A 17,163-nucleotide genomic window follows, 5' to 3' on the forward strand; every position below is an offset into this window, starting at 1 on the left:
CTCCACAGGTGGGCACTAGGTGCTGAGTAATGGCTGTGTACTGAGGGAGCGACTGATGGGCTAGCGGTCACACTCAGCGGGAAGGCAGGGCCAGGCTTCCTTCAAGGTGAGGTCTTCATCTCTATGTAAAAATGCCTGTAAGAGGAGCCGTGGCCATGGACAAGCCCAGCTCTTCTGGAGTGGGATGGACTGAAGGGCAGGGTGGAATGGCGGGTGAGACGGTGGGTGAGACGGTGGGTGGGTGTGGTATTTAGGACACTTGCCTCTCCCCGCCTCCAGGTGACCTGGCCACCACACTGTCATGGAGATCTGCGCTGGCTTTTCCATCCACCCACCCCTGAGCTGGCAGCTCACCAGCACTGGGTCCAGGCAGGGAGGGAGCTACATGCCTCAGGGAGGAGTAGGACGACCCACCAAGGAGGAGACCAGTGAACAGCCGCTCTCCTCTCCCTTATGCCCCCACACTCCCTGTCTTCCTGCCACCAACCCATCTGGGTCCCCACCACCAGCACCATTTTATGCAGCATTCCAGGCTGGCTCTGAGGCGGTTTTCTGACCTTGACTTTGCTATTTCCAAAGGTCAGTTCCACAAGAGGACAATCAATTAGATAAGTCATGGAGAGGATGTGGGTAGCTTCCCTTTGTTAATTGTGGCATGAGAACAGGAACGAGGAAGAGACAAAGACTCTGATCCCCACAGTCACTTCCTTAGAGGGAAGGAGCCAAGCCAGATCGAGAATGAGGAAGGCTCACTCAGATGACACTAGATCCCCAAGTCACCGCTTTCTCCACTGCCATTCTGCTCTGAGCCACCTCTGTCCTGAGAGACAGAAGGAAATGGGAAGGAAAACGACATGTAGAGGGTCCTCTTCCAGATATTGCCTGGGCACTGGCTTGATAAGCTGGATGCCTGAAGGAAGACCCCTTCCCCCCAGGGATGAGAGTCCCAGAGTCTCTAGAGGATGAGTCCAGAGAACCCTGTGCTCTGTAGCAGACACAGATAGCTTTGGCAGATTACAAAAAGGGCCCATAGAGATAATGGAAAGCACCATTCACTCAGGCGCACACATTCAAAGAGCATCTCCGATAAGCTTTCAGAAAGGGAAAATAATTGTGTGCTAATTGGTCTGTTGACAGAGACCGTCCTGCCTTCAGAAAGCCCTGATGGATCTCAGGTTCATTAGCACATCCAATTTTCCGTAAATACTGGCTCGTACAAGCCCTCCTTCCAGCGAGCCTGCTCTCCTCCCCTTGCCCTTTGAGGCCCCGCTGCTCTTGTCCTACCTCGGGAGTCACCTGCAAAGCTAAGCGCCGGAAACGGGCTTCTCACTGCCAGCCCGCCCTTCTCGAGACAGGGCCGGGCAGGGCGAGTGCAGCGGCAGCCACAGTGTGTGCCTCAAAGAGCAGCAGGCTGAGCCCCAGGCTGCTGTGCTGAGGAATTCACACAAGCCTTTTTAAGGACGCTTTGTGAGAAGCGCTTCTTTTTGCCATCCTGGGATCCACTGGGGTTTGGGGTGGGCTCTTTTCAGTAAGCTCTGGAACGTATCAAACCAAGTCCTTCCCCCACCTTCGACTAAGTAGAGGGTTTGCTGCCACCAAGAAACAGGCTCATCCGCTAGCGGCTCTCCTCCCCTCCCAGGCTTACCAACTGTCATAGAAGCAGTTTAATATTCTAACAATTTGTCTAGCCAAACCAGCCGAATGTAAGCCCTGACTACAGGAAAGTCAAATCATTGGTAACTCCATGTCCTGGAGTCCACGGACTTCTCAAGGTCACAACTTGACCTTGATGAGCACTGAGGCCGAAACCCAATCCCAAGTCTTCTCACTTGAGCACGTTTGTTTCCCACTAAGCCAGGCAGCCTGCCTTCACCTGCCTTCAGCTATCAAGCGCTTTACTGAGTGTCTCAGCACGTGGCAGCTGCCTCGAGGGGACCTGGAACCACGTGAGTGCTGCAGAGTCCCTCCTGCGCTAAGCCCTCCTGTCATACCTGTGGGCACGGGGAGGTACCAATGGGGATGTTGCCAGCTGCAGTGTAACGTGACAAATCCTGCAATGGAGCTGTGTACCGATCAGGGTCAACCTTACAGCAGATTGGGGTTTTCAGTGAGGTCTCCGAGCAATGTGTCGGATAAACGAAAGGGGCCAGCATGCCTCTCGCTCCGTGTTGGTGAAAACAAGTGGCTAACGAGGGGTAGGAAGTAGAAGCACACCTGCTTACAGAAATAAGAAACAGGCCGATGTGCTGGAGGATTTTTCCTTCACCAAGGCTGAGCAGGTGAGCAGAGCACCTCAGGCCACCCCCCTCGATCCAGAGTCATGACAGTGCAGGAAGCCCGCTCCATGGTCCCAAAGGCGCAGTCAGTAGAGGCAAGTGGGCAGCAGAGGCTGCAGAGCCAACTCGGGCGTGTTAGCTAGCAGGGATGTACCCAACCTACTGGCCCTTGCTCTGTGAGTCTGGAAAAGTATGTGAGAGCAAAGAAATGGCTCTGGCGGAACACTCCACAGCCAAGACAGAATGGACGGCTCAACCCTATCAAGTGAGCAGAGTGGTGGGACAGGTGAGGTGCCAAGATCTCCCTTTGCTCCTTGTCTGGCAGGGTGCTCTTGGACAGGTCCCTGGTTCTCCAGACCTCACTAAGCTCTGTGAGGATGAGGACCTAGAGGAATGGAAGTAAGAGAAAACACTAAATGGTCCTTGTACTCTTGTGATTCTCTGAACTGCATCTCGTGGGGAGAGCACACTGCACTCCTCACCAGAGAAAACTCCAGGCTGATCGACCCAGTGGAAGATGAATTATCATCTCACACCCCCTGGGTGACCGGAGGAATTCCAAAAAGAGACTTCCAAGGATGGTGGCCCCATTTTGTGGGGATGGGCAGTGGCTCTAGTTCTGGAAAGTGCTTCTGCAGGCCATAGGCACTAGAATAGATGTGGCTTGGGGTGCCTTCCCATCTCTCATTCTGCCACCTGCAGACTTTGCCAAAGAGAGGAGTTCGGTGAGCCGTACCCAAGACAATAGGTTAGACTGTATTGGACTAAAGTGGACCTTGAACCAGACTTTTTTCCTCCAGGAATTTAGAACTGTGATACTGAGAGGAAAAATTTAAAGGGTGGTGGTAGACACCCTTGAAGTTCAGAATAAATAATTATCAAGCGATTCTTATGTGCCAGGAATGGAGACTACAACTATGAACAAGAGTGGTCCCTGCCCTGATGGTCCCCGCTGAGAGAGCAGACAGTGTTCTGTGTGGGCCAGAGTCAGCTCCAGAGCAAGGCAGAGCTAAATGTAATCCAGAGTCACTGGTGTACAGAAAAGTCTAGAGAAAACAAAGGAAAGAACTTGCACAAGAGAAGCCAGAAGATGAAGCAGATGAAGGAAAACAGATGGCATGTGTTCCAACAAGAAACAGAGACAGTAACCTGGGCATCTCGCCGCCCTTCAACAAGACCCATGCGTCTGGAAGGCACTTAGTGTCTCATCCTTGGAGATCTGTGATAGTCTTCACCACAGTCCTCCTGCCCAATCACCTTTATGCTCAAGTGACCTTGAGTACCTTTGTTTCTTTCAATTGACCGTGCTACTGTGCCCTTGTACACACACTGAGAAGAACCTAACCTATGTGGAAAACTGGGTCAGTGACTCAGTCAGTCAGTCAGTCAACAAACCTTTACTCATCACCCATAATGTGGCAAGCTCTGTACTCTCACCAGCAACCAAAGATGAGTAAGACCCCAGTCCCTCCCACAAGGACCTCAGAGTCTCAGAGGTCACCATGTTAGCTAGCAATTATAGTTCAAATGATGAGCCCTGTAAAAGAGGCACGTGCTTGAGACACTGCAGAGGAGCATTTAACTGCCTTGGAAGTCAGAAGAGGCTTCACAAAGGAGTCACCTTTTTGACTTGACCAAAGAAGGATGAGGGAAAGGCACTTCGGTAGACAGACAAAACCAACAGCAGGTGCCAGGGATGTGCATATATTTGAATACAGACAACTCGTTGGCTAGGACTGGGCTACATGACAGAAGTGGTAAGTGAAGGGCTGAGGCAGGAGCCAGGTTGAAAAGAGACAAAAGAATAGTAGGGATAGATTTTCGACAGCCTGATGGTTTTGTTAAGAAGAGGAATTATCCTTTTTTAAGCTCCAATTATGCTGTGTCTCAAGCATTCTATCTATTTTTCTATTTGATCCTCACAGAAAGCCATCGAGGTAAGAAATATTCTGATCACTCAACAGTTTTAAGACTGAGAAAACCAAGGCTCAGAGTAGTTTGGGAACTCGTCCTAGCCTAGATCACCCCGAGCAGGGGCACAGCAGCAAAGACTCTTGGGTGCGACCCTACACTCCTTCCACTGAGTCACACTGCCACCATGGCTGGGCTGCGGTGGTTTAAGCAGGAGGATGGTAGGAGATGATTTGCTCTTATGCAAGCGGCAGAGAGGGTGATCAGGGAGCAGTGCTGAGAATGGAGACAGAGAGACTAGTTAAAAAGATAATGCAAGAAAATCAGGCAAGCATCCTTCAGCTCCTGAATTAAGGGGATGGCAGGTGCATGAGGAGGCTGCAAAGGGCAAGTTGAGAATATATCCAATGCAGTGATGATAGTGATGGGCCACGGAGTCTAAGTTAGGCCAACAGGCAAATGAGGCCATGACAGAAAATGAAAAGTTGGTCAGGTCAAAGGATGGGAAGGGACATTAATGGGATGTCGGGGTTGTTAATCCAGAACTCCTTTTCTTTTCTAGGCAAGATCAGTTCTCCACCTTCAACACAGCCCACTCACTACAGAGTTCTGTCTTCCTGGTAAAACCCAGTCTATGCTACTAACAGTCTTCTTTCGTCATTTTAAGCTGCCTAAGAGACCAACCTCCCAAATGTACCCTAAACCTCTGTTAACTTCAGCCATTGTCCTCTCTCAGACTCTCACTCCGTACAGCCCCAGAGCTGACCTCTTCTCTTTGGTGCTCTCTCAGTCTCATGATTGGTCTTCGCAAGGTCGTCTATAGCCTTGATCTCTTCTCAAGAATCTATATCCTCTTTGTCCATTAACCACAGCCCAGCAGATGCTGAAGACAGGGGTTCTCAGCCTTCTCATCTCTCTTCACCTTGGCCTCCAGCCCCGTCTCAGTCATCCACACTCATGGCCATGTCCAGAACCTGATTTTTTTTTTTTTTTCTCTAACTCGCTCTCTAATCTCAATATTAAGCATCACACACTTGCACTTCCTCGGGTCTCTTCCCTCCAACAAATCATCAAACCAACTTTGTGACCTAACTCACTTTCACAGTGAAACTTTTCACTTTCTGCCATCCCTGAATGGTCTCAGATCCCTCGGTCCATCACTATAGTCACAGCTTTGTGTGTACTCTCACTTCCTTCGCTTCTTTTTTCTTTCATCTTGTACACACACACACACACACACACACACAAACACACACTCTTCCTTGTTGAATCCAGCTCTCCACCCACTCCATGCCTGCCTGTACTTGAAGCGTCAAATGTGGCTGTTACAACTGACAGCTATGTAAATGGGTCCCCGTTATAACTGTCACCGTGGGTCTCATGTGGGCCCTCAGGGCTGCCAACCAATCCACAACATTTATCTAGTAGTTGTAACACCTAACCCCTACCCTTCTGAAACCATTTCCTACATTCTTTTCTCAACAATTTCTTTCCCTTCCTTTTAGTCAAGGACTCTGTTTCTCGTGTCCTCAAGGAACTGGATCAATCAGACAAGGACATTTGCATCCTCCCACCGCAGCTACATGCGACTGCGTGGAGTCTGTCACCTGAATGCCTCCTGCTGCAAAGGATAGGATGTTTATGCTCCTAGGTAAGACCCACCTCTCCATGGACTACTAGCCTCTCCCGCTTAGCCAGCCGCTCTTGTAACTGCCTCCTGTCTCTCCTCCATCGTCATCTTCTTCCTCTCTTCTGAATCATTGCTACCAAAATGCCAAGATTCGAGTATCCTCCACCTTAAAAACAAAATCTCCACCTCCCTTGACCTTCCACCACTCTCCAGCTATCCCCCATCTTTTGTCTTTACAGCAAAAACCCTTAAGGAACTGCCTTCTCCTCCTCTGATTCCTCCCTTTGCTTTCTCTCTTGAACCTTCTATACTCAGCCTTTTGTACCTGTTGTGTCACTGAAACCCCTCATCTCTAGGTTGCTCATTACCTCCATGTTGCCAGATTGAAGATCCATTCTCCAACTACTCAACAGCATCTAACACAGCTGTCTGCTCCTTCTTTTGAGAAACACTTGCTTCACACGGTCTTGTGATAGGACTTTGGTTCCTTCATACTGATCTGCGTGATCTCAGCCTCCTTTTAGCTCCTCCTCCTCTTCCCCATTTCTGGATATTGATCTGCTGTTCAACTCGGCCCTAGAGCCATTTACAGGCTACATTCACTCCTCAAGTGATCTCATTCCATCTTGCCCACAGTATTAAATACCAGCTACACATGTGTATATAGCGATATGCTGAATTTCTATCTCCAATCATGACCTTTCTATTGAAATCCTACTATTATATCCAGTTGCCTGTTAGATAGCTCCACTCGGATGTCTAAGAGGAATGTCACACTCAGGGTGTCTAAAATCAAGCTCCTGATTTGTTTCTTTCAGATGGCACCTCTCCCAGCATTGTCCTTCTCAGTAAAAGAATCACTGTCATCTGGTTGTTCATGCCAAAAATCTTAGTGACTCTTGATTCCTTTCTTCTAATTTATTAGCTAATCCCAGAGGCTCTACCATCAAAACACATCCTGCCTCTGCCAACTTCTCACTACCTCTCACAGCCAGCTTTGTCTGAGCGGGCCACCGTTCTTCCTCCCTTGACCATGGATGGCATCAGTCTCCACAATCCCGCTTTCTCTTCTCTTCCCTAAGCAGTGATGCCCTCATGATCTTAACATCCTTTATTGATCTCTGTCTCAGGCAGTCTACCACCGGGCGGGGAGGGGGAGGTTAGGGGGAGAGAAAAGATGTTCTCCGTAGGCTCATCTCCTCTTCACCCCTCTACTGACTGCACTCCAGCTACCTGACACAGTGTTTCTGGACCACAACACGCACACTCCCACTCGCAGCAATCCCACCTGCTCTCACTCAAGATACCCATGTGCCCCCCCCTTCAGATCTCTGCTTAAATGGCATTTCTTCAAACAGGTCTTCCCGAAAGTGCCATGTCCCCGTCACTCTCTTTCCTCTTCCCTGAATCCATTTCTTCGTATCATTGATCCCACCTAACATCATGTATTAGAATGTGAAGTTCATGAGGGCAGGGACTCTCTATGCTTTGTTCACTCTTAGGATTCTCAGGAGCCAGAGCAGAGCATGACACATAACAGGTGTTCAATAAATATCTACTGAATGAATAAATAAAGGAACAAAATTTCCTTCCAATTTTGGGTGTGATAAAAGCAGCATATAATACAAGGCTGACCACCACTCGCTACCTTGACTTTATATTTAGAATAAAATAATCCAGCATTTTCAAGTATTGTCATTGGTCTTCCTTTCCCTAAAACAATATGAACTTTGCTAGAAATGTCCTAGCTGTAAGTAGAGAAGATGGGATGATGGTTATGATTATTAATGTTATAGTAACCATTGATCATTTTCCAACATGCTTGAGATCATATCACTCCTCCGCTCAGAATTCTCTGCTTGTTTTTCGCTGCACTTTGACATGAAATTCCATATCATGGCCACGTAATCTGGTTCTCGTCTACTTCTGAACCCCATCTAGTGCCAGTGTCTTTCTGTTCACTTTACTTCAGTCACAGCGATCTTCTGTGTTCTAAGGCACCTGCCCCAGGACCTTAGTTCTCACTATCTGAATATCCTTCCTTCAGATCACTCGCATGTCAGCCTCAAAACCTAAACCCGAAGTGACCTCCCTGGACCAATCTGGCTAATATTAGCTGCTCCCTTCTCTCACCCCAGGAAATCTGTACCTTATGACTCTCTTTTCTTTGTACCTTTATCTAAAATTACTTTGCTTTTATACTTGTTTAATATCCTTATCCCTCACCGGAATGTAACCTCTGCAGAGTAAGGACCTTGTCTCTCCTTCACAACAGTCCGCTGGCCAGAGATCACCTCAGAGTAGAAGCAACATGTCTGTCTGCTGTACAGGGAAGACCTGGACCACCTTTCAGGGTTGGCTGTGCCTGTGTCAGGAAGCTGCTTTCCCACATCCCTCAGTCAGGCCTGGCTGACCTGGAGCTGGCTAAGACTCCTGCTTCCCCTTTGGTTCCTCTCTGCCTGTCTGCCGTCCCTCCCCCAGCACTTCGCAGGCTGTTACCTTGATGGCCCCCGTGGCTATCTGGATATGGTGCAGCCGCCTCAGTGTGCTCTCTCTGTCGATGAAGTAGGAGGCTGCCAGCTGGTGCAGGGTCTCCAGGGACACGGCAGAACTGTTTCCACTGCCCCCAACGACAGGAGCGCTTCCTGCTGTTTCTGCCTTGCGGCTCAGTTTTCGCTTGTCCACAAAAATGGTCAGGGACTCTTCTCCTGTCGCAAACCACATGGGTTCACTGGTAAGGCCTTCTGCTCCCTAATACCCTAACAGTTAGAACATGAAACCCTTGGCCAGAAGAGTCAGAGCTCAGAAGGAGTCAGCTGCCCCTGTTGAAGAGAGTTCTAGAACAGTCTCATCAGACAGTGCACAGGGTAGCAGGCGTCACTGCCCGAGGGGCCCTCCTCCCTTTCCCTCATTCTTTAACCATCCCATAGCTCATCCCCTCCCCTCCAGCTTATCCATTTAACATCCTTTATTGATCTCAGTCTCAGGCAATCTACCTCCATGGGGGAGATAAAATTTTTTCTCTCAAGTTGTTTATGAGAAGTCACCATGGATATTTCTGCTCCCTCAGAAAGGGCAAAAGCCTTGAAGTTCAACCTCCCTCCTCCCCATCAAACACTCAACACCTACCACATGCCAGCAGCTGGCCCGAACCCTTGGAGAGTTTCTTTTTGTCCATCAGACGGTGAGCTAAATGTTATAATAAATCCCGCTTTCTTCTTCCCAGGGCAGCGACAGCCCTGTCTCCTCAGAGCTTTCGATTTGGCCACAGGTTACACCATCCCCACTCCCAACCTCGTCCCCATCCAGCCCAGAGCCACTGGAATTGGTTTGGCCAGTTACCAATCTTTAGAGAGGCCAGCAGGGGTCAGGGACTCAATGGACATTTACTTCTTTGCCTATGGGTCCGACAACTATAGCCACAGCAAATACTAGGATGTGGAGAAGCCTCTGGGTTAGAAGGCGCTGTCAAAAGAAAACTGGGAGCGCCCCCTGCTGGCAAGTGCTTAGTAGGCGCCTGTGAGTCCCCCCCACCTCCTTACCCCACACCCCTTCCTCGAGGAGGATGCTTATAAGCAAAGAGCAATGTTCTGGATGTCACGATTTGGATGTCAAGAGATTATAGTGTTCTCAAAGGCACCAGAAAGAAACTATTTCTCAGGCGATAACAGGCTGGGAAGAGCAAAGACCCAGGAAGACTCAAGCTCTACTCCAAGGGTTTTAAAGCTATATCCGATGATCTGACAGCCAGTTCGCGCCGGATCGCGATGTTGCTTACCTCCAAGGGTGGCAGAAAGTAAGAAATGAGTGCCGTACTTTTTAATCAGGTTTTCAGTGACCTGCTGTAGGTTGGGTCTCCTTCCAAGGAGGCGAATATTCCGGATAAATTCTGGGGCGAGAGGCAATGGCAAACTGAAGAAGTCCTTCCTTTCCAGAGCCAAGTTATTTACTTTCCAACGGGCAAACTCCCTGAAGAAAAAGTCAAGGGATAAAGAAAAGCTCCATGTATGCAAGAACAAGAAGCATAAAATCTGAAGTAGAGAATGTTCTTTCTCCACTTCTACCACCGTCCCCTCCCCTCAGCACACATCCCTCCACACAGAGGCACCTGGTGCCTGGAAGAGGCCTGCTGGCCTCCACTCAGGCCCCTGTTCCCAGGCTGTGGGAAAGACCCATCTCGGCTGACTTCCATCACAACCTACTTCCATCTGGCTGTCTCACTGGAAAGCAGCTAATCAGCTCACCCGCATGAAGGTAGTCATGTACCATAGTGTAGTATGGGGGCAATACGCCAACAGCGAAAACGTGAGAGCAGCGGTTTGCAGAGATGGGAACCAGTTCCAGGTGCCCCTCAGTGCATGAGTCCCATGAGCTCCCCATTTGTAAAGTCAGGAGTTTGGTCTACAACAATAGTCCTCAAACTTTTTGGTCTCGGGGCCCCTTCACACTCAAAAAATGACTGTGTCTGCCATATTTATGTGGCTTATAGCCATGGATGATTACCACTTTAAAAACTCAAACCAAGAAAATTTAAATGTATTATTTTACTTAAAGATCACAGCAGTAAATCTATTACATATAATGTAAATAGCATATTTTTATTACAATAACCATATGTCCTGAAACAAAACCAGTTTAGCAAGAAGAGTGGTATTATTACTTTGCATTTTTGCAAGTCTCTAATATTTGGCTTAGCAGAAGAGAGCTGCATTCTCATATTTGCTTCTGCATTCAATCTGTTGTGATAATTGTGGATATTCTTCTTTGTGGCTATTTGTTGTTCACTCAACAAATGTCATTCCTTAAAGGTTAGTTACAGCCTGGAATCTGAAACCATTTCAGTGCACTTTTCATAACTCTGTTACATTAAAATTTGGTGTTCTACACTGTACTTTGAATGTGTCCTTTTACCCTTCAAGATTTTGGAACATCATTCACTGGTCATCTAAAAAATATGGGATCACTGAATTATTCAGATCTTCCACATTGTGAACTTTTCATTATATAATAGCAAAACACCATATTTGTTAATATCACCACAAATCTCATGAGTAAAGTTATTAAATATTGGAACTGCTACCAAGCTCATAATGACAAATATGAGTTTTCCAAAATTCTAATTTTCATTTGAAAGCTTAAATTTCATCATTGGCAACAAATAATATTAGTTGTTTTCCTTGAAGCGGTAAACCTACTTCATTCCTCGCCCCCCCTTTTTTTTTGAGAAAATGTTTGCCAGACACTAAAATCTAAATAACAATAGTTTGTCTGATGGTTGTTCTTTCAAGAAAAATTCAGTTCCAATGAAAAAGCAGCTAGTTGAGCTCACAATTCAATCACAAAAGCATTTTTTCCTTGAGACAATCATCGTTCTTCCATAGCCTCCAATGTGCTTTAGGTTTGCATTTCACCATGCAAAATATTAAAAAGACATGTACTCAAGGGTCAAGAGCCAATAAAATTAATAAACTTGACTGCTTCAAGGACATTTCTTATATGAATCTAACATGCATGTTTGTGTGCATGCACGCGCACGCGCCTGTGTGTGTGTTTAGGTGCAAGTATATAATGATAAAAAAAAAAATACATGACTGGGGCACCTGGGTGGCTCAGTGGGTTGAGCCTCTGCCTTCAGCTCAGGTCATGATCTCAGGGTCCTGGGATCGAGCCCTGCATCAGGCTCTCTGCTCAGCGGGGAGCCTGCTTCCCCCTCTCTCTCTGCCTGCCTCTCTGCCTGCTTGTGATCTCTCTCTCTGTCAAATAAATAAATAAAATATTTTAAAAAATACATGACTACTGGTGTCCTTTGATGAGACTGCCTTTATCCAAATTAAGATGATTTGTTTTCACAACATTGGCAGATGTCAACATGGACATCCTGAAAAGAGGACCCACCTTCTAAGAAGCCCTATTATACAAGATGCCAAAATTCCTTTCTAATCCCATCTACACTTTTAATCTTCTTGCTTTGCTCCTCACTGAAATGTCTGTATTTTAAAGGAGACACATTTCCAAGAGGAATCTGTCTTGGGATAAAATTTAAAGGATCATATCCACTAGTAAGAAAGGACTCTTCCATGGCCTTTCACATTATACTCCTAAGGACCAGCTCCACTGCATTAGGGAACAACAAAATGCAAAGTCTTATCAACCTTCTCACCCATCCCAACTCTGCTCTTCGTGACAGTGCTAAAGCTTGGTCTTTCTCCCCAAATCCATGGACTACAAATTATAGGGCTGCATAAAAATAAAAGAGTTCCAAAATAAGTGAATAAAAGTCCATGCCCAATTTAAGGCTATAGAATTCTCTCATCTAACTCTAGGAACTAAGACAGAGAGGAGGGGCATGTGCCAAATATTACCAGGGAAACAAAAGAAAAGACGACTAATAATTCAAGGTTCCAACAAAGCCTTTTAAGATTCCCATTGTGTGGCTTTATTTATCTAAGCAGGCAAGTTCATAATAATACATTATCATTTATTTCCATCGTACAGGAAATGTCAAACTTTAAAGTACAGGGTATCTGTGGAACTGTTTTCTATCCCAAACCCCACTGCAGCATACAGAACAATTGCTTGATCTCCTGTCTAAATTGACCAAATGGCCAATCAAAAGATATGGGGTGGCTTAATAGACTTTTTTCTTAAAGACCCAACCACATGCTGCTTGCAAGAGACTCACTTCAGTAGTAAGGACACCTATACTGCAAGTGAAGGGATGGAAAAGATATTCCACGTAAATGGAAACCCAAAGAAACCTGGGGTAGCTATCAGTTAAAGTAGACTTTAAGCCAGACTGTAACAGGAGACAAAGAAGGGCATTCTATAATGACAAAGGGATCAATTCACCAAGAAGATACAACATTTGTAAATTATGCACCAAGGTAGGAGCACCTAAACATATCAAGCAAATATTAACAGCTCTGAAAGGAGAAATGAACAGCAGCTCAACAATAGGAGGAGACTTCAATACCTCACTTTCAACAAGGGTGAGTCCATTCAGACAAGATCAACAAGGGAACATTGGCTTTAAATGACATATTAGAGCAGATGGACATAACAGATATTTGCAGAACATTCCATTCAACAGCCCCAGAAAACACATTCCTCTCTAGCACACATGGGATTTTTTGGGGGTAGATCACATGTTAGGTCAGAAAACAAATTTTAATAAATTTAAGAAGACTGAAATCATATCATGCATCTTTTTCATTCACAATTATATGAAACTAGAAAATACGAGAAGTAAAGTGGAAAATTCACAAATACATGGAGATTAAACAACATGCTCCTGAACAACCAATAGGTCAAAGGAGAAATCAAAAACTATCTTGAGACAAATGGAAATGGAAATACAAATACCATGCAGCAAAAGTAGTTCTAAGTGGGATGTTTATAAAAATAAATGCCTACACGAAGAAAAAATGAAGTTCTTAAATAACCTAATTCATACCTCAAGGAACTAGAAAAAGAACAATGAATTAAGCCCAAAGTTAGTAGAAAGAAGAAAATAACAAAGATCAGAGTGGAAATGAAGAGCATAGAGACTAAAACGATGACACCAGAGATCAATGAAAATAAAAGTTGGTTTTTGGAAAAGATTTTTAAAATAGACAAATCATTAACTAGACTAACCAAGAAAAAAGGGAGGAGACCCAAGTAAATAAAATTGGTAATGAAAGAGGAGACATTACAGCTGATACCACCCAAATACAAAGGATCACAAGAGACTACAACGAACAATTACTGACCAAATAATTGGACAAACTATGAGAAATGGATAAATTCCTAGAAACATAACCTACCAAGAGTGAATCATGAAAAAGGAGAAAATCTGAACAGACCAATTACTAGAAAGAAGATTGAGTCAGTAATAAAAAACCTCCTAACAAACAAAAGTCCAGGATCAGCTGGCTTTCACTGGTGAATTCTACCAGACATTTAAAGAGTTCTTACCAATGTTTTCCAAACTCTTCCAAAAAATAGAAGAGGAGGGGCAACTTCCAAGGCCAGCATTACCTTGATACCAAAATCAGACAAAGACACTACAAGACAAGTAAATTATAGGCCAGTATCCCTGATAAATACACATGCAAAAATCCCCAACAAAATATTAGTAAACTGAATTTGACATTACACAAAGAGAATTATACAGCATAATCAAGTTGGACTTATTCCAAGAATGAAAGGATGGTTCAACATTTGCAAATCAATCTATGTGCTACTCCACACTAATAAAACTAAGTATAAAAACATATGATCATCTCAACAGATGCAGGAAAAGCAATTGAGAAAATTCAACATCATTTGTGATAAAAACTCTCAATAAAAAATATATAGAGGGTACATACCTCAACATAATATATATCCTATATAACAAGCCCACAACTAACATTTTATTCAATGATTAAAAGCTGAAAGCTTTTTCTCTAAGATTGGAATTAGACAAGGTGGCCCACTCCTGCCAATTTTATTCAATATAGTACTGGCAGTCCTAGCCAGAGCAATTAAGCAAGAAAAAGAATTAAAAAACATCCAACTCGGGGCACCTGGGTGGCTCAGGGAGTTAGGCTTTGCCTTCAGCTCGGGTCATGATCTCGGGGTACTGGGATCGAGCCCCGCATTGGGCTCTCTGCTCAGCAGGGAGCCTGCTTCTCCCCGTCCCCCTGCCTCTCTGCCTACTTGTGATTTCTGTCAAATGACTAAATAAAATTTAAAAAAAAATCCAACTCAGGAAGAAAGAAGTAAAATAATCAATTTGCAGATGATATGGTATTATATATAGAAAACCCTAAAGACTCCACAAAAAAAAAAAACCTGTTAGAATAAAAGAATCCAGCAAAGTTGTAAGATACAAGATCAATATACAAAAGTTACATTTCTATAGAGTAATAACAAAAATAAACACAGAAATTAAGGAAATAATCCCATTTACAATAGCTACAAAAAGAATAAAATAACAAGGAATAAATTTAACCAAGAGTATGAACGTTCTGTACACTGAAAACTATATAATATATTGGTGAAAGAAATTAAAGAAGACTCAAATAAATGGAAAGATAGTCTATGCTCATGGATTGGAAGAATCAATATTGTTAAAATGTCCATACTATCCAAAGCAATCTATAGATTCATTACGATCCCTATAAAATTTCCAATGGCATTTTTCATAAAATAGAAGAAAAAAATCCAAAAATGTGTGTGGAACCACAAAAGAGCCCAAATAGTCAAAGCAATCTTGAGAAAAAAAGAACAAAGCTAGGAAGTCATCACACTTCCTAATTTCAAACTACATAACAAAGCTATAGTAATCAAAATGTGGTATTAGCATTAAAAACACATTGACATCTATGCTAAGTGAAATAAATCAGAGAAATACAAATACCATATATTTCACTCATATTCAGAATTTCAGAAACAAAACTGATAAACAAGGGAAGGGAAGAAAAAATGAGATGAAAACAAAGGAAGACAAATCATAAGAGACTCTTTGAAGGAAACAAACAGGGTTGCTGGAGGGGAGGTTGGTGGGGGGATGGGGTAACTGGATGATGGACATTAAGGAGGGCATGTGATGGAATGAGCACTGGGTATCATATGCAACTGATGAATCACTAAATTCTACCTGTGCAACTAAAAAACAGAAACAAAAACAAAACAATAAGACACACCGATAGTGGAACAAAACAGAGAACCCAGAAACAAACACACATATATGGTCAATTCATTTGTGACTAAAGAGCCAAAAATATACAATGGGGAAAGGACAGTCTCTTCAATAAATGGTAATGGCAAAACTGAAGAACCACGTGCAAAAGAATTAAACTGGACCCTTATCTTCCACCATACACACAGATAAACTCAAAACATATTAAAGACATAACTTAAGACTTGGAAGAAAAACTCTTGGAAGAAAGCTTAGGCAGTAAGCTCCTTGACATGCGTCTTGGTGATTGTATTTTGAATCTGACACCAAACCCAGCCTCCCTGATTCATGGTAGGCCATATTCATCAACTAATAAGCAATTTCTATCCTATCATTTAGATTTCTAGAAGAAATAATTTCCATTTTTTCTTAATTTCTTCCATTTTTTCATAATTTCTTACAATGATCAAAACCCCTCACCAAAAAGAAAGATCACCTTACCATAGAGGAGATTCCCAATATAATTAAATTTAATAAATAAAAAATGATGTGCTCAGTCCCTTCATTCAGGACTGCCAAACAGTACCTCCTACAAGCTTTCCTTGACCATCCCATCCAAAAGAACACCCTCTTTCTCTCTCATTCTCTGTCTCCATGCTCTGCTTTAGTCCTCTTTTTTTTTTTTTAGCATTTATTACTACCCAACATAATACATTTTTTAGTTCTCTTCCTCTCCCGGTAAAACAAAAACTCAATGAGGGCAAGACTGATTCTTTCGGTCTTAACAGCAATAGAACAATGCTAGAAGTTCTAACTTGTCATACTGTTAGAAATATACATTTGTTAAATGACTGGGAGATTCTCTCATTTATTTTAAAGTAAATTCACTTGTTTTATGTCATCGCTCTCCTAATCCTTTAACTGTTTGGAAATTATTGATGACTAGATAAGAAAATGCTACAGCATGGGAATACATAGATGCAACTATCAATTAGTGATTGATCTGAAATGGAAGTAAAGTATCCTAAATGTGTATGCATATCAATGAGAAAATTAGATTTGACTTATAAAAATGTAATTTACAGGCATGATTTTGTATACTGTTTATACATAAATCAGGCACAGATGGCATTTTCTTATGCTTTGGTAAACTGAGTCAGGGCCGTCTTCCATTGTCTTCAGCAGACATGGATACCTTTCAAACCCTGGAGCATGTTCTGAACCTACAGTCCACACTCTGAAGTCCAGTGAGTACAGAGCCCCCATTCAGACTCTGCCCTGCTTTATGCCCAATGTTAATGATCAGCACCTCCAACCCCTACAATGGGTCTAACAACAACTTCTGCCACACTCGTAAGGCTCAAGGTCACCAAAAGAAGTAACAATTTTAAAGTCATGCACTTTTCCTTAATCCTCCTTTCTTTTTGTCCAGCATCAGACTTGGAAAATCATATATTTTATCCAAACCAAAAAGAGTTTTGAGCATCTATTAGTTAAATGAATGAGGCTGTGGAAGCTTAGAAAGCTAAGTAATTTACCTGATTTCACACAACTACCAAGAGGGAAATTTCGGCTGTTCGAATTAGAAGGAACATTTTAGTACTATCTGCCAATATTTTTTCACGTTATCATGTACATTGAAATTTCTCCATGTGATGCATTGGGATCAGAACTGAGGAGACCAAGCACAGGAAGTCCTG

The 17,163-nt window shown here is 43.8% G+C and overlaps 1 protein-coding gene and 1 long non-coding RNA gene across 8 annotated transcripts in view; one reads left to right on the forward strand and one right to left on the reverse strand.

Annotated features, from left to right (window-relative positions):
- BRINP2 (BMP/retinoic acid inducible neural specific 2) overlaps positions 1 to 17,163 on the reverse strand; it is a 108,737-nt gene that overhangs the window by 12,303 nt on the left and 79,271 nt on the right. Inside the window, exons 3-4 of the mRNA XM_047704925.1 lie at positions 9,596 to 9,786; positions 8,317 to 8,525 (exon numbers count right to left, since the gene is read on the reverse strand). Coding sequence (XP_047560881.1) covers positions 8,317 to 8,525; positions 9,596 to 9,786 — 400 coding nt within the window. The remainder of the gene's footprint in view (positions 1 to 8,316; positions 8,526 to 9,595; positions 9,787 to 17,163) is intronic.
- Positions 325 to 8,217, forward strand: LOC125085955 (uncharacterized). 7 transcript variants are annotated; one of them, XR_007123051.1, is made up of 4 exons: positions 325 to 612; positions 1,640 to 1,703; positions 5,693 to 5,838; positions 8,063 to 8,217. It is a non-coding gene; the product is annotated as an uncharacterized LOC125085955 (long non-coding RNA). The 7 variants fall into 7 exon arrangements; XR_007123050.1 differs by having other exon boundaries at positions 5,698 to 5,838; XR_007123049.1 differs by lacking the exon at positions 1,640 to 1,703 and having other exon boundaries at positions 5,698 to 5,838.

Source organism: Lutra lutra, chromosome 15 (genome assembly GCF_902655055.1).
Source record: "Lutra lutra chromosome 15, mLutLut1.2, whole genome shotgun sequence".
Taxonomy (NCBI): domain Eukaryota; kingdom Metazoa; phylum Chordata; class Mammalia; order Carnivora; family Mustelidae; genus Lutra; species Lutra lutra.